This window comes from Sminthopsis crassicaudata, chromosome 1 (assembly GCF_048593235.1).
Source record: "Sminthopsis crassicaudata isolate SCR6 chromosome 1, ASM4859323v1, whole genome shotgun sequence".
In the NCBI taxonomy this organism is placed as follows: Eukaryota; Metazoa; Chordata; class Mammalia; order Dasyuromorphia; family Dasyuridae; genus Sminthopsis; species Sminthopsis crassicaudata.
In genome coordinates, this window is record NC_133617.1 from 725,412,581 (window position 1) to 725,434,031 (window position 21,451).

Genomic DNA, 21,451 nt, shown 5'->3' on the forward strand with positions numbered 1-21,451 from the left:
ATCCTCATACAGTATTGTTGAAGTGGAATATACCTTTTTCTCAATGCTACATGTTACTTAACACAAAAATTGTCCATATATTAGGGCACAAAAACACAATCAAGTGCAGAAAGATAGAAATATTAAATGAATCCTTTTCAGCTCATGATGCAATAAAAATTATGTGTAATAAAGGGACATGAAAAAATAATTAAAAATTAATTGGAAACTAAATAATCTAAGCCTAAAGAATCATGGATAGCAACAAATAATTTAATTGATGAGAATGGCAATAATGAGATAAAACAATATATCAAAATTTTTGAGATGCATCCAAAGCAGTTCTCAATGGAAATTTTATATCTCAAAAATGCTTATTTGAATAAAATAGAGAAAGTAGACCAATGAATTGAGCATGCAACTGGGGAAAAAAAAAACTGGAAAATGAACAAATTTCAAAATTCCCAAATTAAAAATTTTGAAATTTAAAGGAGAGACTATAAAATTGAAATTTAAGAAAACTGTTGAACTAATAAATAAAATTCAAGGCTGGTTTTATGAAAACAAAAGCAAAACAAAATAAATAAACATTTGGTCCATTTGATTTAAAAAAAGAAAGAAGAAAACCAAATTATCAGTATTAAAAATTAAAACGGTCAGGAGGACCCAAGTTCAAATCTGATCTCAGACACTTAACACTTCCTAGCTGTGTGACCCTGGGCAAGTCACTTAACCCCAGCCTCAGGGGAGAAAAAAAATTAAAAATGTAAATTCATCATCAATGAAAAGAAACTTAAAGCAATAACTAGGAGCTTTTTGGCCAATTGTATACCAGTAAGTCTGACAGTTTTAAGTGAGAGATGAATATTTACAAATATATAAATTTCCCTTAGCAGAAAAAATAAACTATTAACCCATTTTAGAAAAAGAAATTGAACAAGCTATTTAGTTCCCTAAAAAAAAAAGAAAAAAAAAAATTCCAGAGCCACCAAACATTTATTCTACAAAATATTTAAAAAACAATTAGTTTCAATACTATATAAACTATTTGGGAAAATAGGTGAAGGATTAAAGATTCCCTTTATGACAGAAATAGGGTGCAGTACCTAAAGTAGGAAGAGCCAAAAGAGAATAAATTATAGACCTATTTCCCTAATGAATATTGATAAAAAAAATTTAATAAAAATATTAACAAATAGATTACAATTTATTACTAGGTTAATGTACTGTGACCAGGTGGATTTTATACCAAGATTTGCAAGGATAGTTCAAGATCAAGATCTATCTTCAGAATTGACCATATCAACAAAACCAATATATGCAGAAAAAGATTTTGACAAAAACAAAACAAAAGTTTTCAATGAATATAGGAATAAGTAGAATTTATTTTAAGATGATAAGCAGTATCTGTGATCTGAAATCCATCAGCAAGCATTATATGTAATGGAAATAAGCTAGAAGCCTCCCCAGTAAGATTAGAGTTAAACAAATGCTCATTATCGCCACTATTTTTTCAATATTGTGCTAGAAATGTTAGCTTTAGCAATAAGAGAAGAAATACAAGTTGAAGGACTAAGAATAGCGATGAAGAAATAAAACCATCAGTCTTTGTAAATGATATGATGCTATATTTAAGAGAATTCTAGAGAATCAACAACAAAAACTCATTTGAAACCATTAACAACCATTAGCAAAGTTGCAAGATATAAAATAAATCCACATATATTATCAGCATTTCTACATATTACCAACAAAGCCCAGCAGCAAGAAATAGAGAAATTCCACTTAAAATATTAGTGTAGGAAATATAAAATATTTGGGAGTCTACTTGCCAGGAACAAACCCAGGGACTATATGAACACAAGTACAAAACACTGTCACATAAAGTCAGGTCTAAATAACTGAAAAAATATCATTTGTTCATGAATAAGCCAGGCTAATATATAAAAATGACAATTTATTTATTCAGTGCCACCAATAAATTACCAAAAATTGTTTTCTAGAGTTAGAAAAAAATAAAACTCATCTGCAAGAACAAAACATCAAGAAAGCTCATGGAAAAAAAAGTACAAAAGAAAGTAATCTATCTGTACCAGATCTAAAACTATATTATAAAGCTGCTATCATTAAAACTATTTAGTATTGGCTAAAATAGAGCGTTGGATCAGTGGAATAAGTATACCAGATATGTAGTCAATGACTATAGTAATCTCTTGTTTGATAAACCCAAAGATTCCAACTTCTGGGATAAGAATTTTCTGTTTGACAAAAAGTGCTAGAAAACTGGAAAATAATATAGCAGAAACTAGGCATAGACCAACATCTCTTACCATAATGAATAATTTTGATTACATTAAATTAAAAAACTTTTACACAAACAAAACCAATGCAATCAAGATTAGAAGGAAAGCAAAGAAACTGGGAAGCAATTTTTTCAGAGTTTCTAAAAAAAGCCTCATTTCTAAAAATATACAGAGAACTGAGTCAAAATTATGAAATACAAAACATTTCCCAATTAACAAATGGTCCAAGGACAAGAACAAGTAGTTTTCAGATAAAGAAGTTAAAGCTATCTGTAGTAATATGAAAAAAAAAAATGTTCTAAATCACTTTTTGTTAGAAAAATGCAAATCAAAACAACTTAGACTTATCAGACTGGCTAATATAATAGAAAAAGGAAATGTTAAGTGTTGGAGAAAACATGAGAAAATTAGAACACTAAGACATTGTTGCTAGAGTTGTGAACTAATCTAATCATTCTGAAGTGCAACTTGGAACTAGGCCCAAAAGGCTATGCTTGAATACTTTGTTTTAATACAGCAATATCACTTTTAGGTCTATATCCCAAAGACATCATTAAAAAAGGAAAAACAACCCACATATTTAAATAAATTTATAGCAGCTCTTTTCATGGTGGTATTGGAAATTGAGGGAGTGCTCTTTAATTGGGGAATTACTAAACAAGTTGTGGTATATAAATAGAATGGAATACTACTGTGCTATAAGAAATCACGAGCAGATGGATTTCAGAAAAACCTGGGAAAGTTTTCATGAACTGATGCTGAATGAAGTGAGTAGAACTAGGAGAACATTGCCCACAATAATAACAAGATTATGAGATGGTCAGCTATGATGGACTTGGCTTTTTTCAACAATGAGATGATACAAGCAAATTCCAGTAGACTTGTAAAAGCAATATTGTGTGATGATCAACCATGATAGACTTTGCCCTTCCCAGTAATACAATGATCAGGATTCAAGATGGAAAATGCTATCCAAATCCAAAGAACTATAGAATCTGAATGCAGGTCAAAGCATACTATTTTTACTTTTTGGATTTTTTTCTTATGGTTTTTCCCTTTTGTTCTGATTCTCTTTTCATAACATGACCAATGTGGAAATATATTTAATGTGATTGCATTTGTATAACCTACATCAGATTGTGTATTGTCTGGGGGAGAAGGGGGGGAAGAGGGAAGAGAGAAAAAAAATTGAAATTCAAAATCTTACAAAAATTGAATGTTGAAAACTAGCTTTACATGTACCTAGAAAAAACACTTTTAAGTTAGGGGGAGGGGAGATTAAAAGTCTTAGATACTATTCAATTGGCTTATTTATCAAAATGCCAAAGGAACTGCACAGTCTCACCTATTAAAAAGTCATCTAGGTGGTATAGGAGATAGGTCTTTTTGATGCTAGGTACAGTGCTCTAAGTTCAAATCCAACCTCAGATACTGATTAGCCATGCAGCTGTGGGCAAATAATTTAATCTCTATCTCTAATAGTTTCCTCAACTGACAAATGGGAATCAATAATATTTACCTCCCAGATTTGTTGTAATTTTTGTAAAGTACTTAGCACAGCACCTGGAACATAGTAGACAAGATATAAATGTCAGCTATTATTATAAGAAAGATACTTATCAAGGTGTGGTAGAAAGGTGTCAGACTTGCTGGCAATGCTCCATTGCTGCCTGAACCTGATTAAAATGTAATTGGGGAATATCTAAAAAGATTAATAAAAATACAGTAGAACACACAGTGTTAATATGGCATCTTTTAAGTCAAAATATGGCCCACAGAAGTTCTTATGTATGCTTTAATGGCGCCATTTCTATTTGGAGTTTGGTACCACATCAAACCACCTTTCTAGAATCCAGTGGACCTGGACTCAATTCCCAGCTTGGACACTTGCTAACTATGTAACCATGAGCAAATCACATAATCTCGCTATTTTGCTTTTTAGCCATTGTCAAATGGAGTTGATGATAATGGCACCCATCTCAAAGGGTGGTTAAGAATCAAGTGAGCTGAAGTGCTTTGTAAACTTTAAATTGCAGTGTGAACGCAAGCTATGATTAGTGTTACTCAAAAGTAATACGCCATAGAACCCCCAAGTACTGAGATAGAATACAGATCCATTCAGTCTTTTGAGATGGAGTGATGTGAGACTGAATTAAAATGGGAGCCCAATTTAGAACCTTACACTCACATGGGAAGGAGCAGAGAGCAGAGTGTTGTGTGTTTGCCCCCTCCAGGATCAGCATAAGAGAAATGTGTTTAATTAGATGCACAGTTACAAAGGCCCACCATTGCTGACCAGCTTGTCCTGGTTGACCATCTGCTTCTTTCTCTCATCTACATCTCCCTTTTTTTGTAACTGCAGCCCCTTATTTTCTCATGAGCATCTTATGTCTTCCCTCTTCCTTAGCTTCCCCTCTCCCTTATAAAGGACTTATTTCCCCCTAGAATCTTTTCCTGCTACTAAATCAAATTGCAATTCTGCATCACTGCCAGAAGCATTTAAGCAATTAAAGAGCCGTAATTAATGTCTACTGTGTATGTAATCTCATAATGGGCCCTGGGTAAATGCAGAAGTTCAGTGCAGGGCCTGGGTATTTATTTAATAATGCTTATTCATCTGTGGTCCAATCGTCTCCCCGCTGGGTTTGCCAGATGTGGGTGCCCTGGAACTCCAGTGCAGAGAAGTGAAGCCTGACCTCTTTAAGCCTCCCAACCTGCCTTTGGCATCTTGCATCTGGCCACAGATCACCACACCTCTCATTTTTCAGGCCTCTCTCCCAGACATTCACTCCCTAGCTTTGAAGACGTATGGACCTAAGAATGCCAGTGTGATGAAAGGCATGTAGATGATGGTAACAGGGCAGAGGGAAACTCTTCATAATTCAGCTGTAGGAATTAGAACAGGCTCACCATTCCTGGGTGTAGGCAAGTAAGGATAGTCCTAACATATATAAGACTAGAGAGGACATTTTTGGACTTGGGAGTGTAGGATTTGGGTAGGAAAGGGATACACAGAATGTAAAATTCTGGAGGGCCAGGACTGTTTTTTGTTATTCTTGTGTCCCCAACCATTGGCACAGTGCCAGGAACATGGTGATCTAGTCACGTCAAATCAACATAGGTTTTTGAGCACCTGTTCTGTGCTAGGTACTGTGCTAAGTACTGGGGAAACAAGAAAAGAAAGGAATAAAAAAAAAACCAGGAATACTCTCAAGAATGAGACACATGGAAACAACTGCACACACAGCAGAGATATACAGGATAAATGAGGCAATTTTGGCTGAGACTTGAAGGAAACCAGTGAAAGCTACAGGCAGAGAAGAGAAGAAAGAGTTTTGCAGTAAAAATGGCAGAGTTGGGAGCTGAGTGTTTGTGGCAGATTGGGAGTTGAGTGTTTTGTGCAAGGAACAAGGAGGCCAGTGTCACTGGATCTACAAGAGTTGAGGGTAAGACTAAAATAGTACAAAGGGCCTTTAAAAGATGCATAGAAGATTTTATAATTGATCCTGAAGGTAATAGGGAACCACCAAGAGTTTATTGAATTGAGGTAGGGAGAGCTACACCTTAGGAAGATCAATTTCTGGACTTGAGGCTGTGAATTTACCAAAGCTTGGAATCCCTCCAACTAGGATACTTTCCCATGGAATATCCTTCAAATTGTGTATTCTATTGAAGTATTGTAGAGAAAGTTAATCTTAATAGAAATGGCAAAAGTGTTTCCCAATCCTGGAGAGCCATTCTGAAGGGTATTAGCTGCTATCAGTTACAATGTATATATGCAAAGCATGGGAGTAAATTTATTTCACCCTGAAGGACTCTTCCCTTGGTGATAGCCAAGTTTATGGCAACCTAAACCTCAGAGAAACTCTACATCCAAAGCTCTTACACTTTACTTGCTCCCAAGTTTCTCTCTAGAAAAGAAGTGATTTAGCTTCCTGCTGAAAGCTTTTCTGACAATTACTTTACCATTTTCCTCTTGTGGCTCAAACAAGAGAGAAAACAATTAAGGGATGCGTCTGTGTCTTCTGACTAACATCAGGAATCCTGTGATTGCCTTTTGCTAATGGACAGTTCCCACGTGAGCTATTGTCTGAGCTAGTGAGTTCCCTCTTCAGTAACTTGGTCTCTCTAGAATGGTCATCATGGACTCAAACTCTGGTATTTTTCTTTTATATTCTATTCTCCTTTAAAGGAACTTGAAGAGCATTTAAGATCACATCCTATGTGAGAGCTTAGCTTAAAAAAGAAATCATTTCCCCCAATTATGCGTAAAGACAATTTTTAACATTAAGTTTTTGCCATTTAGCTTTGCTCATTTTACAGTGGAGGAAAAGGAAGTAAACAGGGTTAAGTGACTTGCTCAGAATAACAGTAAAAGTTGGAGACTAAATTTGAGCTCAGAAAGATGGATCTTCCTAACCCCTTCACAATCTACCTGCCTTTTTTTAGTCATTTATAATAATTCTGCCCTTCCTATAAGGTAACTCATGAGATACTCACTACTATGAACATCAATATGAAACTGGAGTTAAAGTGACTTGCCCTAGATCATATTGGTGCTGAGTGGCAAAGCAAGGATTCCAATCTAGATGCTTGAATCTCCAAATCTTGGACTCACTTTCACTCTCACTCTATGATATTGCCCATAGATGCTTAGATTTCTTCATCTACTGAGGATGTTTTGACATCAATTTGTATATTAGTTCTTATTAAAATTAGTAGTGTGGTTCAGTAGTGATTATTAATTGTGTTCTTATATAGATATTAAGATAGTAACATTAGTAATACAGTCATAAAACTAGCTGTCATTTATCTAACATTCTTAAGAGGTTAAGAGACATGATGATGAGTCGAGGATTGGCTTTAGAACCCAAAAGTCTGAATTTCAAGTCTCATCTCTGACACATGATAACTATGGGCAAAGTCACGTGACCTCTCATTGCTGCTGAATAGCTCTCTAAGCTTAGGAAAATGATGACAAATGTCTTGAGGGAGCCTCCACTTGGGTATTTCCCTTTCTGATGAAGAAGGGGAGGGAAGGAAAGGGAATAAAAGCACTTTAAGATTTGCAAAGGCAACTAGGTGGTCCCATAGTGGAATAGAGTGCTGGGCTTGGAGTCACCATCCTGAGTCCAGTTCCAGCCTCGGTGTTTATTAGCTGGGTGACTTGGGCAAGTCATTTTATCCTTTTTGATTCAGTTTCCTCATCTGTAAAATGAGCTGGAAAAAGAAATGGCAATCACTCCAATATCTTTGTCAAAAACAAAAATCCCAAATATGATCATGAAGAATAGGACATAACTGAAAAATGATCGAACGACAATTATAAATTAACAAGTTTCTACTAAGCCCCTGTTATGTACCAGGAATGTTACTAGGCCTTAAAAAGAAATGAAACAGCCTCTATTCTCAAAAAACTGAGAGGAAAATGCCTATAAATATTGGGTGATTGGGGTGGGGGGGACAAAGGGGAGGAAACCATTCACAATTTTAGGGAGGATAGAATGTAAGATTAAACTTTGAAGGAAACTAGGGATTCCTTAAAATTTAGAACTTCCTTAGAAATTAGAATTCCTTTGAGGTTTATAGGTTTGAAGAAGGAATGATTATGGAATTTAAATGGACTCTCAGTGTCAGGGGTCTGACCCCAGGGTGGCCTTTGTATTTACTCCCTATAAACAAATCCCTGACACAAGAAGACCCAAGCCCAAGTTAAAATGTGAGATCCTTGACAAATCATTTTGGGCAGTTGTCTTAAGACTTTGAAGTAGCTGCAAGTATGTGGAAAATCATTGGGAGAGGGAATTTCTTTGTTGGCTATTAACTACACTAGGGAAATCATAGATCCAGGGTCCACCTTTATTCCTATCCAGATGAGACATAGGAGGGCATTTTAATCATAGGGTACAGTCAGTGCAAAAATCTAGAGACTCCCACAGACTAAGGTGAAGTTAAACAAATGCAATCTGTTGCAGGATTTGAACCCAAATATTCTGGACCCAAGTATTTTATTTGTTCTTATCTCACTGCCTCTCATTTCTCATCTGTTTACTCTTTTGATCATTAGAATGTATCTGCAAGATTTTTCACAGTTGATTAGTTGTCCTACCTATAGCCTTGGGAAGAGAACCACACATGGGGGCTAAGCCATGACCCTGGTGTGTTTCTAAAGACCAAGATGTCACAGACAATAGCTAAGTGCCCATAGTAGGACTTGGATCCATAAGTTGATAAATCCCCTATCATTCTTGCCCTAAACTTATGATTCCCTGAATAAGTCAGCCAAACTCCCATCTTCTGTTCTCATGGAGAAGATGGTTCCCAATTGTTCTTGTGCATTGGACCACATCATCTGATTCACTTCTTGAGTTCTCTTTGTCCATTCTTGGCAGTCTTGGAATCATGATGAAGGATCCCATTACCTTTGCAGTTTGGAGACATCTTTTTCTCTCAGTTGTAGTAACTAAGTGGAAGCTTGTTCTAAGGTTACTAATGCTGACAAGGCTGGCGGTAAGCCCTACTTAATAGTTCACCAAACTTCTGTACCCTTTGTACTTAAATCCATGAAATTCTCCAGTTCTTTGCATGTCTTAATTAAGTTCCCCACATTGTCAGTCTTAATTAAAATTTCACCACATTCTGTCGAATGCTCACTATTATTATTCTCAGTTTAAGATGGTCTAATGAAGACATACAAATGAGAAAATGACTTTTCAGAGTCAGAATTAATCACTCAAAATAGGTTACCAGTCAGAAATGTAAAACTTTCCTTAGGCTCAGCAATATGCTTCAAATTCTGGTTTAGGACTTCTTAACCTTTGGTTCATAAACTTTTTTTTTTTTAATAAGATATATTCCATCATAATTAGTTTCCTTTGTTAATTCAAAATAATCTAAAACATTATTCTGAGAGGGGATATATAAACTCCATCACATTACCAAAGGGGTCTGTGACCCAAAGTAGGTGAAGAAAACCTACTCTAATAAAATATAAATGTTTGTTGATTGACCCTAATCCTTCCTCTTGTCATCTTTAGTTTTTGCCAAGATGAGATTGATTGCTTTGCAGCTTCTACAATTTATCTGGCTTTCTCAGTATTTTTTTTTTTTTATCTTCAACTTAGCAAATATTGATTAGGCATTTCTGTGCAAGGTATGTGCTCAGAGATATGCAGCTGGGTAGTACAGTAGATAGAGCATTGGCCCTAGAATCAAGAAGTTCTTATTGCTGTTTAGTTTTTTTTCAGTCATGTCTGACTCATCATGACCCCATTTGGGTTTTTTGGTTTTCTTTGTCAGCTCATTTTACAAATGAGGAACTAAGACAAGCAAGGTTAAGTGACAGGGTCACACAGCTAATAAGTGTCTGAAGTGAGATTTGAACTCAGGAAGATGAGTCTTTCTGACTTCAGACCCTACAATCAATCACATGTACTAACTGCCTCAGAGTGAAAAAGCCCTGAGTTCAAATCCAACCTCCCATACTTAATTATGTGATCCTGAGCTAGTCATTTAACCTATTTGCCTCAGTTTGCAAAATGGTGATAATAATTGCACCCACTTCAAAAGTTGTCAAGGATCAAATGATATAATATCTGTAATGTGCTTAATCAATATTTATTCCATTCTCCTGAAGGAACTGAGAATGCAAAAATTAACACACACACACACACACACCTAAATTGCCCCTGTCCTCAGGAGCTTGCCTTCTATCAGGGTAAAACAAAATACACACAGCAAAAAAACCCACAAAATATATTTGAAGTCCTTCTAAAATAATTCCCTAATTAAAACTGTGTGTTCATTGTTCAAAACCAAGTTCAAAACCAATGTCTGTTGTAAAAGATGTGGTGGGAGTTAGTTTCAATATCCATTTTCATTTTCAGCTCTGTTTAGCAGCTTATCTTTAATATCCTCTCTCAAAGATTTCAGGATTTGATTGACTTTTCCAATGTGTTCAGGGGTCATCCTTCTTAAATTTAATTTTCAATCTGGAGCTCTGATCTTCGGATCAGAGTGTTTTTCATTTCTCTGTTCCACCCTCTCCCTTGCTTGGAGCTTCTTCTCTTGAACTTAAGGAATTTTACTTTCTTCAAATTTTATTTGATAGTCAGGCCAGGCCCGCTCTTGCATTTTATCACTTAAATCTTTTTTCATCAGGTTAGAAAATGACCTTTATGCTGAAAGATCAAGATGACAATCGATTTCTACAGTCTCTCTTACCTCCCTTTGATTTCATAATCAGGCCCTCCAGATTCAAGGAGAGTTTAGAATTTCAAAAGTACAAAACTGACAGTCTCCTGAAAAACAGCAGAAATGTAAAGCCGCATTCAGTATTGGATATGCTGGGCTCCCTCTCAAGTCTCAGAAGCAACATCTCTATGTGATAGGGCAGAATTGATTTGCTAATGTTGGATTTTTTTTCAACAACATGAATGAAAGGAGAGATTTAATGGAGGGAAAAAACTAGTCCCTTCACAAATCCTGGTTGAAAATTTTCTATTCTCTTCCTCTCTTCCTTTAAGCCCTACTGCTCTCGACCTGCCAGTTGAATATTTTAGCCTTCAACTACATGTTTCTCCTCCCTGGATGCAATTATCTCAAATCTTTTACTTCCCTCTATTTCATCTGGGATCATTCTAGGAAAATCTCCAACCACCAGTTAACAGGTGGTGGGTAGGAGGAAGCTAAAATGTAGGACTCCTTCCCAGGACCTTTGAATCTCAGTTCAAGATCTTCTGTTAACTAACTCCACATTCAGGTGGCCATTGTTGATTACTTAAGCAAGGAGAATGTATCATGTGGAATTGTTTTTCATGGGCTCAATTATGTGGTTTGACATTGAGCAAAAGGGCAGAATTTTTCAAAACATCCATCACATCTTCTTCTAAACACTGCAGTTTGACATAACGCATTCATGCTATTTATGGAGTAATATCTATACATACATATACATTCATAGGTGGCTCTGTGTATGTTCTTATTCAGTCTTTTCAATCATATCCAACTCTCTGTGTTCCCATTTTCTTGGCAAAGCTACCATTGCCATTTCCAGCTCTAGCTCATTTTACAGATTTAGAAAACTGAGATAATTTGGGCTAATTGACTTGCCTGGTAGGAAGTATTTGAGAATGGATTTGAACTCTGCTTCAAGCCTTGTATTTTGTCCATTGCATCCCATAGACCCCCATAAACATCTTCAGATTAAGGACTTGAAAAATTTTGGGCAGCATGGGCAGAAATGGGTGGGATTTGATCAGCAAGTTTGAAGGGATTCCTGACAGCAATGAGAGCGATTGGGGAATGTCTTTATAAACAAAAGATCCACTAGTGCCTGGTACATGGTAGGCACTTAAGAAATACTTACCCTATAAAATTGTACATACTCTTTGATCCAGAAATACCATTACTAGGTCTATATCCCAAAGAAATCATAAAAAATGGGAAAGGATCCACATGTACAAAAATATTTATAGCAGTTCCTTTTGTGGCAAAGAATTAAAAATTAAAGGGATGTCCGTCAGTTGGGGAATGACTGAACAAGTTGTGGTATATAAATGTAATGAAATACTGTTGTACTATAAGAAATGATAAGCAGGCTGAGTAAAAAGCCTGGAAAGACTTGTATGAATTCATGCTGAGTAGAGGGAACAGAACCAGAAGCACATTGAACACAGTAATACTATATTGTGTGATGATCATCTATGATTGACTTAGCTCTTTTTAGCAACACAATTCCAAGGGAGTCATGATGGAAAATGTTATTCACATTCAAAGAAACAATTATGGAGTCTGAATGCAGGTTGAAGCATACTATTTTCACTTTTTTGTTTGTGTTTTCTTATGATTTTTCTCTTTCTGCTTCTTTCACAACATGACTTATGGACATATGTTTAACATGGTTGTACATGTATAACATATATCAGGTGGCTTGCTGTCTTGGTGAGGGGGAGGAGGGAAAGGAAAAGAGGAAAATTTGACACAATTTATAAAAATGGTATTTTTAAAATGGATTAAGTTAAACAAAAATTCTTATTGATATTGATTGGGTATTAAATCACAGATTTAGAGCTGGAAGAAACCTTAGAAGCCAGATGAAGAGACTAAAACAGATAACAGGAGAAATTAGTTATCAGTTAGTAAGCATTTATTAAGCACTTACTGTGTGCCAGCTCAGAGAATACAAAGAAAGATAAAAATGCTTTCCAGGAGCTCACATTCTAATCAATCAAAAAACATCTATTAAGAGTCTCTTGCTCTTACTCCTTTACACAGGTTGGAAGTCCATAAATGTTGTACCCACAACTTGTACTCTGAAAATATAGGATTCAGAGTTTTTCAGTGTATTGAGATCAGTTAATGCTGATTTTTTTTCTTTTAATGCTATGGGATAGCTCTCTGAGGTGGGGAAAGAGAGAAATACCAGGGGAAACTATGATGATTTTAAAAACTCAAAAGACATCAATGAAAACTTTTAAGTGAATAACTTGATTCCTAGAGATAGAAAAGCAAACAACTGTCTGTCTTCTTAAAGAGTTTACTAGTTGTGGTTTGAGAGGAAATGGCCATGTGACCAATACATGAATATCAAATAGATGAATAGAGAAAATAGAACTAGTCACACAGGGAAACCAAGAGTGGTTTCTAGTAACTGATGGATTTGAAGGAAACTGGGAATCCTAAGCAGAAAGCTCGAGGAGAGAGTACATTTTAACAATAGGAGATTGGCTTTGTTATTGTAGACCCTGGATTGAAATCTCACCTATGATCCTTACTACCTGGGTGATCTTGGGCAAAATACATAACCCCCCTAGTCTTCATTTTCCCATTTATAAAGTGAAATTAGACTAAATATCCTCTCAAGTCCCTTCCAGTTTCAGATTTTTAGTCCTATGGTATGAGGCAGCTGGATGGTTCAGCACATAGAAGGCTAGTCCTGAAGTCAAGAAGATCTGAGTCCAACCTTAGACACTCACTAGCTATGATCCTGTCAAGTCACTTAACCTCAGTTTATCTTTAACGCACTGGAGAAGGAAGTGGCAAACCACTCGACTATCTTTGCCAAGAAAATCCCCATGCATAGTACGGCCCAAGGGGTCAAGAAGAGTGAGACTGAACAATATGAGGTTGAATAACTTGTCAATAAAGAGAGTAAGTGAATAGTAAACTGGGATGTAACCCCCAAATCCTGTCACTTTCCACAGCATCCCTCATTTAACTGCTTCCTACCTTCCCTAAACTTACAGCATTATACTAAATTATGTAAGCCCTATGAAACCGGCCAGACTGGGTATTTTTTTGTTTCACCTTGCTTTTTTTCTGACTGCAGGATGAGAAAATAATCTCTCAAGATTAAAATTCCCCAAACTGCCCTATTCAAAGTACCAATTGCAAAGGAAGCTCAATGGGTTAGATGGTTATGGTGTAATATTTAGAAAAGCTACATGGTATGTTTTACCTGTGAGGCTAGAAATATCTTTTTCTTTTTTTTTTTTTTCCTTTTTTCCTTTTTTTTATTTTCTTTTTTTTCCCTGAGGCGATTGGGGTTAAGTAACTTGCCCAGGGTCACACAGCTAGGAAGTATTAAGTGTCTGAGATCATATTTGAACTCAGGTCCTCCTGACTTCAGGGCTGCTGCAGAAATATTTCAATTACAGAAGTGTCAGAGGAAAAAAAAAGTCTTATCAGTGTTATTGTTCATGAACTCATTTCACCTATACAGCAGAGAGAAATATTATCTTGGGGAAACCTGTGAGGGCCAAGTAATCTGGCAAAACCTGCAGGGCTTGAAAAAAAGAGTTGTAGAAGTAAAGAACTAATTCACTTTTAGGGGATCTGGACTTTAAGCATCAGATCCTGGTCCGCCTCTTCCAGAATTCAGCTCCCTCATCAATTTCACAGACTGAGGTTTTAACTAAAAATCCCTGGCTCGGGAGGTAGAGCTTTTACTTGGGTACTTTCAGTGGTTCCCTCCCTTCTCCCATTCCCCCCCATTCTCACCTCAATGGTATAGTCCGCGCCTGATTGTAAACTGGAGGCGCTGAACGGTGACAGGGGCTCCGACTGGGCGGCCAGTGGCTGCAGCCCGGGCAGGAGAGAGGTCCGGGGGATGATCTGTGATGTTCTTTCCTTTGCAAACAGGGGCAGATCGAGGTAGAAAGTGAAACGATCTTCAAGTTAGCTGCTCTCATTTTACAGGTAAGAGTTTTTTCCTCTTGCTTGATTATCTCTAGCCCCTCTCCCTCCGCTTTTGCTGCTTGCAACTGAAATTTGTGCATGTTCTAGTAGTAATTAATGGAGTTTTGAGCCTTTTGCTTGCCACCTGAAGCTCGGAGCTTATCCTAATAGTTGGATTTTTGAGTCTCTTGCTTGTCACAATGAATCTTATGGACTATATCCCAGTAGTGATCAGTTTGTCAAATTAAAAGTGTGTCTGTGATAGAAATATAAATGTACAAGTTAGCTTTTAGTAGAGAGAGAGAGAGAGAGAGAGAGAGAGAGAGAGAGAGAGAGAGAGAGAGAGAGTATGTGTGTGTGTGTGTGTAATAAAAATGTGAATGTTCAAGTTTAATCCCCCGGGGAGGAACCAAAGAAAACTTAAGAGCAACCTTAGAAAAGAACTTCTAAATTAATTCCCTGGGCCTCTTGATCTTCTAGCTACGGCTCTGACCATTAATTGAAATACAATCACCTTTGGTTATCTTTTGAATTGGAGTAACCCATTGCCCTTTAACCCTTGAAGAATCTATTAATCAGAATATACGAGCTGCTTTCATGCTACTTTAGGAATTAGGGAGACACTGTGCGTTTGGGACTTGGATCCCAGGAGTTGGCTATGTCTGTTCCCACCACTTGCATACAAATGCATTTAATTACGCGCGCTTTGAGAAATGAGACTTAATTATTAAGGCTTTTTCACGAGTTCTTGTCTCTCCATTTAACAATAACAAAACCTGGCTGTTTGTCTGTGCCAGATTTTCCTCTCTGGGAGCGCAGCCGGAAGACACTCTGTTGTTTGAAAGCATGCATGCTTCCCCAGGTCCTAACCTTTGCTACCTCAGGACTGGATGCTGTCGGGTTAGGGTATAGAAAATAATATTTATTTATAAGTTGGGGGGAGGGGGATAGAGAGAAGGGGCAGAAAATCAGCAGCATAATGATCTAGCTGATGTTATACTTAATGTATGAAATGAAGGAATCATTTTAATTTAGTTTTCTCTCTTCCCTTCCCCCTTACAGGAAGCCAAAGGAGACTACATCAGGTAAAAGCTCTCTTTTCTTATGCTAAGGTACTTTTTACTGAGGTGGGAGTAAGTTTGGAACTCTGCATTTTCTTTTACACTATTTATCCTCCATCTTTACTTATGCTTTTGTAGCCAGAGTAGATGGGAAAAGCTGGAGAAGGGTTGTTTGTAATTAGGATTAATAGTGGGAGGGAAATAAAAATATGCCAGTAAAAATTTTATTTAAAAAAAAAAAAAACAAACCATTAATGGGCCAAGGAGCCTTCTGTGGACCATGAACTGAAAATGTGGCAACAGAATCAATCTGAAGGCAGATTTGCATCGCAGACCAAAGTCAGAGGATAATCTCCTGAATTCCTATAGAGAGAAATCTGGGCTTTCTGTGACTAAACTGGGGAATTCTAGGAAGGCTGAGCAAGCACTTGTTTTTGAAACTTAAGTGACAGTTCATTGCAGAGGGTCCTTGTAGGTGGAACCTAAAACCAAATAGCCTTGAAAGGGCTTTGGGCTGCAGTGACTTAAAAAACAATCCCGCTTTTGAGAAGTCTTAATGTATGCACTGTAAGATAAAGTTCCTTCAGCTGCTGGGGAGTAGAGCTGTCTGTTGCTTTCTCTCCCAGCTGCCCGGCGGGGGCCTCGCCCTTCATACACTTGACCTGACAGTTGTATTGTTCCCTGGTGTGAGGCTGGGGGGGAGCTCTCTCTCCATTGCCTGTGGCTGCATAATCACTCTCTGTTTAGTCCGGGAATTTATTTTCTACCTGTAGAGCTGCTTTTCACTAAAGCTGTAACTGAAGGGGGAATATTGTTGAGGGAAAACTGGAGGGAAAACCTTTCAATTAGAAGCAGCTCTCATAGGCCAATGACAAATTGCAAAAGACTGGCTTGAAATGCGTTAATGTTTTACTACTCAAGACTTTAGCCACTGCTTTTTTTGAGTCTGCCTCCTAAAAGTGTACTTTGAAATACAGATGACTCAAGTAACTGATAACAAAATTAAAGGCATGCACGTTCCAAAAGATCGGCCATGTCCTTTGGACACAGTGTAGGGCAGTGGAAAACAACTGGGTTTGGATTATAGGCAAATAGGTGGCCCTGTTCCTGACTAAAGTCAGCAAAGTTGTTTAGACCTGACTCTTCTTGGCAGTTCTTGTCCATGTCATGTCATGTCATGTCCAACTTTTCTTGACAAAGATACTGGAGTGGTTAGCCATTTCCTTCTTCAGCTCACTTTACAGATGAGGAAACTGAGGCAGAGTTAAATGACTTGCCCAAGATCACACAGTAGTAAATGTCTGAGGCCAGATTTGAATTCACAAAGATGACTTTTTCTGATTCTATCTACTTTGACATGTAGCATAGTTCAATATCTGTCTTAGAAACTTTAAAACTGGTGCAACTCTAGAGAAATCACTTAAGCTCTCCCAGCCTCCCATTCTTCATTTGTAAAATGGGGCTTATAATCAGACATCTCACTGGGATGTGAGGTTCAAATGAGTCAGCATATGTAAAATGCTTTGTAAACTATAAAGTGAAATAGAAACATTATTTTTGTTATTAGTTATAACTGGCTAAATATATGTCTACCACTTAATACAGATCTCATTTTTGTCTTGTGCCTCTAGTTTGGAGCACACATTACCACTTGAGTAGATTATTGGTAGCAAGCAAATCGAGTTTCCTCAGATATAAAATGAAAAGGGGATAGGATATGAATGGTATCTTCCAAATTTCTAGCCAGATCTAAATCGATGAACCTACATTTCATTTCAGGAGCTTTAGTGCCAGTCTAATAAAACAATTTTATAGAGCTGAGAAGAGATCTAGACATGATTTAGTTTGGGGAGTTATTTTTAAAAGGAGGAGGGGAAAGTAAGAAATAAGTGGCAGATAGCTTTGATTTCAAGCCCTGACTGCCAATTGTTGTGTGATCTTGTACCAGTCACTTACCCTCTGGGCATGTCTTTCATTCTCTTATTCACTGATTGACTGATTTATAAAATGGTGATCTTGGATCAGATATGGAGTCCTTAACCTTTTTTGTGTGTGAGAAGGAATAATGCTTTTAAATATGTAAAATACATAGGATTCCAAAAGAAAACAATAATATTGAAATACAGTTAATACTTTTTTAAAAGTTCGTCATGGACATTATGAAATTGAATATGCCCATTTTGGATTTTTGACAATGTCCTGATACTGGACAACACTTCATCTCAACCCTCCCTCCCATCCTATAGTTAGGATTTTGAAGCTAAAAAGTGCAAATGTGGTCAATGTGTGAAAGACTTCTATCAATGCCATGAAACTTGAATTTCTGGGAAGTTCAGTACTTAACAGACAGATTTAGCTGACTTCAATTCTGACCAGGCCAGCTTTGGATCAGAAGCCTTTGCTTCAGTATCTTAAAAATTCTTCTCTTTCCTTAGTCATTTCTCTGATACCTTTCCTTAATTAATGTGACTCATTTTTTTAAAAAGTAATTTAATAAACTTACTCTAGTTCTTGAAGTATGATGCATTGGCATGAGAAAAAATTTATGTAGAACTGTGCAAATCTGCAGATGCTTAATGAGATGCTTTTATTGGATGACTAAAAGGTGGACAAAGGCTAAAAAAAAAAAAAATGGCAAAAGTTGGTAATTGAAAACTTTCTATTGTTGCCCAATCTATTTTAGACTCTATATAATTATATTCTATATTTTAGTAAAAGTATTTAGTACTGACTGTTTATTCTTACTGGTACCTAGCATGGTCTTAAGGAAGAAGAATTTTTTAAAGACTAGAATTCTCCTTTATTTAGATAACAAGACTTATACAAATTTGTGATAGTGATTAAATTCCAAAATATGTGCAGAAAAGGAAAAGGATGATGCTGGATAGGTTTGAGATAGATCTTGAATAATAATTATGGTATGACTGGACTGAATGCAGAGCAGAATTCTTAAAGCTTGTTTGTGCCCCTCTGGCAAAACTGGTAAAATCTATGGATGTCCTTCTCAGAAAAATATTTTTAAAGTATAAAATAAAATACATTTTACAGGATAAAATATGCAATATACAGGATTACTAAAGAATGGGGTTGATGATGGGGAATACATTAAAATATTACCTACATTAAATATTTTATTACATAATTAAAATTTATTAAATTTGATGAAAATTAAATTATACATTAGTATGTACATTATTAAAATATTTATTTTTAAAACCAAATCCATGGACCCCAGTAAAAACTGGAGTAAGGATAAGGGGAGGTGACATCATGGCCATTTTCCAACTGTCATTGGTAGGGACCCATCTTTATTTGGGAAGAATTGTCATCGTTTTAGGTCAATGTGTAACTCCAAAGGTCATGTAGTCCTGTCTCATTTTGTCACTGAGGAAACTGAGACCCTGAGAGGTCATGTCATCTATGTCTTGTTAGCATTTGTTATTGTTGTTACTGATGTTCCCTGCTGGGATTTTTAGAGACTCCTTCCCCCAAAGCAGATAAATGATTTTTCTGGAATTTTTAAGCTTCAAGGGTTAGTTGTCCTGAGTCCCTAGAAGGTTTAGGGATGTGCCTAGGGAATTACTTACCAGAACATGTCATAGATAGCACTTAAACTGGTTTATGATTGCAAAATTGACCCAGGTCTCCTCTCCTGACAATTTATTTACTCAAATGAAATCAAGAACCTAAAAAAAAAATCACTTCATCCCACTCGACTGTCAGAAAGCCCATTCCCTCCTCCTTTCCCTTCCCCCAGCCCCTCCAGTTAACATTTCTACCATGGCAATCCAATTACACTGGGTAGAAGTTAATTAAATTGCTGGAAGAAGGATTTCCATTTTCTTCAGACAACTGACTTTGGATTTCCAAAGTTAGCCAAGGAGCTTCAGAGATAACTCCTGACCGATGGGAGTAACATAACACAGACAAATGGAGAGAATTCCTGAAGGCTGACACATCTGTGAGACAAAGGTTATCTTCAAACCCTTAAAAAAGGAATTAGTAAAAGGAGAGAGTTAAAAAAAAAAAAATACCCTTGAAGACTGTTTGTTGCCTAACTAACTCTAGGGGGTTTTCTCCCTACTTGTAATTCTACTTGTAATGAGGGAGGCTGTAGCTTTTTAAAGTCTGTACCAGGAAGTTAACACCTGGCTTCAAATTGCTGGGGAGGGCCCCAGAAGTTCCCAATTTCCTCAGCTTTTTTCCTGGGTTCTGGCTATTTCCCATGGGAATAGTGAAGCTTGAGGTGTCAAAGAGTTTAGTTTATATGGAAAATGTAGGGGTTTTGAATAAATTCACCCCTGAGGATTGTGCTTCAAAGCCTGGAGGCTACTGATTGGGGAGCATCTTAAAATCTCTAATTCCATCTATCACAATCTCTATCACAATCTCAGAAAGGGAAATTTTTAAATTATCACCATTTTTTTATGGTTCAGGATCTGTTTTCTTTAGTAATCTCGGGTAGAAGAGACAAAGAAGCTACATCTTAATGAGGATTGAAGTTTTCCATCCCATCTCTGATCCCTGTAAAATTCTTCAGTATAGGCGAAAACATATTTCAAAGGACCACATTAGTCTTTCCTGAGTCCCTAATGGTATTTTGAAAATCATATGGCAAGAGATTAGCTTAATAGTGATGTGCAATATTTTTCATAAATCCCTGCTGTTGGTATATTGATGTGATTACCTTGTGTTAAGGTGATCACTGAATTCCATCCTACAAAACTGATCCCATATTTTATTGTGAAAAATAACTAAATAAATGATGGGAGAAAGAGGAGAAAAGTGTGGGGAGGGAGAAGGGAGGAAGGGTAAAAAAAGGAAAGAAAGAAAGAGGTAGACTTGATGGGTTTTTTTTTTCCTCTTTTCCTTGTTTTTTTTTGGACAGCTTGTTCTGTCAGGAAGCCCTGGGTTCAAATCTTTCCTCTGATCTTTACATTCACTGGGCCCTGTCATCCTGGACATGACCTTAAAAGTAAAGGGGTTTACTGAGGCCTCTCTCAGCTCTTAATAGATGGCATGACTTATTAAGGGTCAGAAAAGGGACAGTGTTCATTGGGGAATGGAGTTCCTCTTTCTCATAGGTATCACTTGATCAAAGTAAAATTACAAGAAAATTATGAAATGTTATTTCATTACCTAGAGGAAGAACAACTGGCAAAAGATGCAATAATGCTATAGTGACTAGCGTGGGCCTTGGCATCACAGGACAGACCTGGCTTAGTAATGTTTGGTCTTGCACAAGTCACCGAGAGAGACTAGGTAGTTTCTTCACTTATTAAATGAGAGATTACCTGGTCTTCATCTCTGAGTCTGTTATTCAATGGATTCTATAGTTCAAAGTACTCGTTTGTATTATCTCATTTGAGCAAATCAAAATCCTTGCTCAAAAACACCCTGTCCAATTATTAACCTGATTCATTTATTTCTAAACTAAGGATTTTGAATGATATCTTTGAATGTAGTTTAAAAGACGTTTGGATCTTATATTTGAGTCCCTTATATTGATATTAGTTATTATAATACATTTATTTACATTTGTGAGTTTATTCTTAAACTAAGGAGCTGTCATTTTGAATGTTGCCAATGCAGAATGAAGAGGTTCCTACAAAGCAAGCAGTGAATCTGTGGTTCACCTTCAGAGTTCAGTCACAAAAGCTGCTAGCTAGTTCAGAACCAAATCCAGACCATAGCTGAGTCATGACTATGACTAAGAATTTTATGGCACTGGACCTTCGGTACCTGATTCGGTACCCAAGGCTGGTGGGATAGATAACAGGGCAGCAATGAACAAAACTGGGAGCTGTAGTTAAAGCCAAGCAGATGGTAGCTCAGTGTTATAGTGTTATTGGAGTGGCTTGGAGTCAGCAAGATGAGTTAAGATGCTGCCTCAAGTACTTTCTAGTAGTGTGACCACAGATAAGTCACTTT

At 36.8% G+C, this 21,451-nt stretch overlaps 1 protein-coding gene across 8 annotated transcripts in view; it reads left to right on the forward strand.

The window, feature by feature from the left end:
• Positions 1 to 21,451, forward strand: part of FRMD4B (FERM domain containing 4B) — a 337,387-nt gene that overhangs the window by 243,867 nt on the left and 72,069 nt on the right. For all 8 annotated transcript variants that reach the window (XM_074284129.1, XM_074284131.1, XM_074284127.1 and 5 more), the window contains 2 exons: positions 14,424 to 14,480; positions 15,522 to 15,544. In XM_074284129.1, coding sequence (XP_074140230.1) covers positions 14,424 to 14,480; positions 15,522 to 15,544 — 80 coding nt within the window. The remainder of the gene's footprint in view (positions 1 to 14,423; positions 14,481 to 15,521; positions 15,545 to 21,451) is intronic.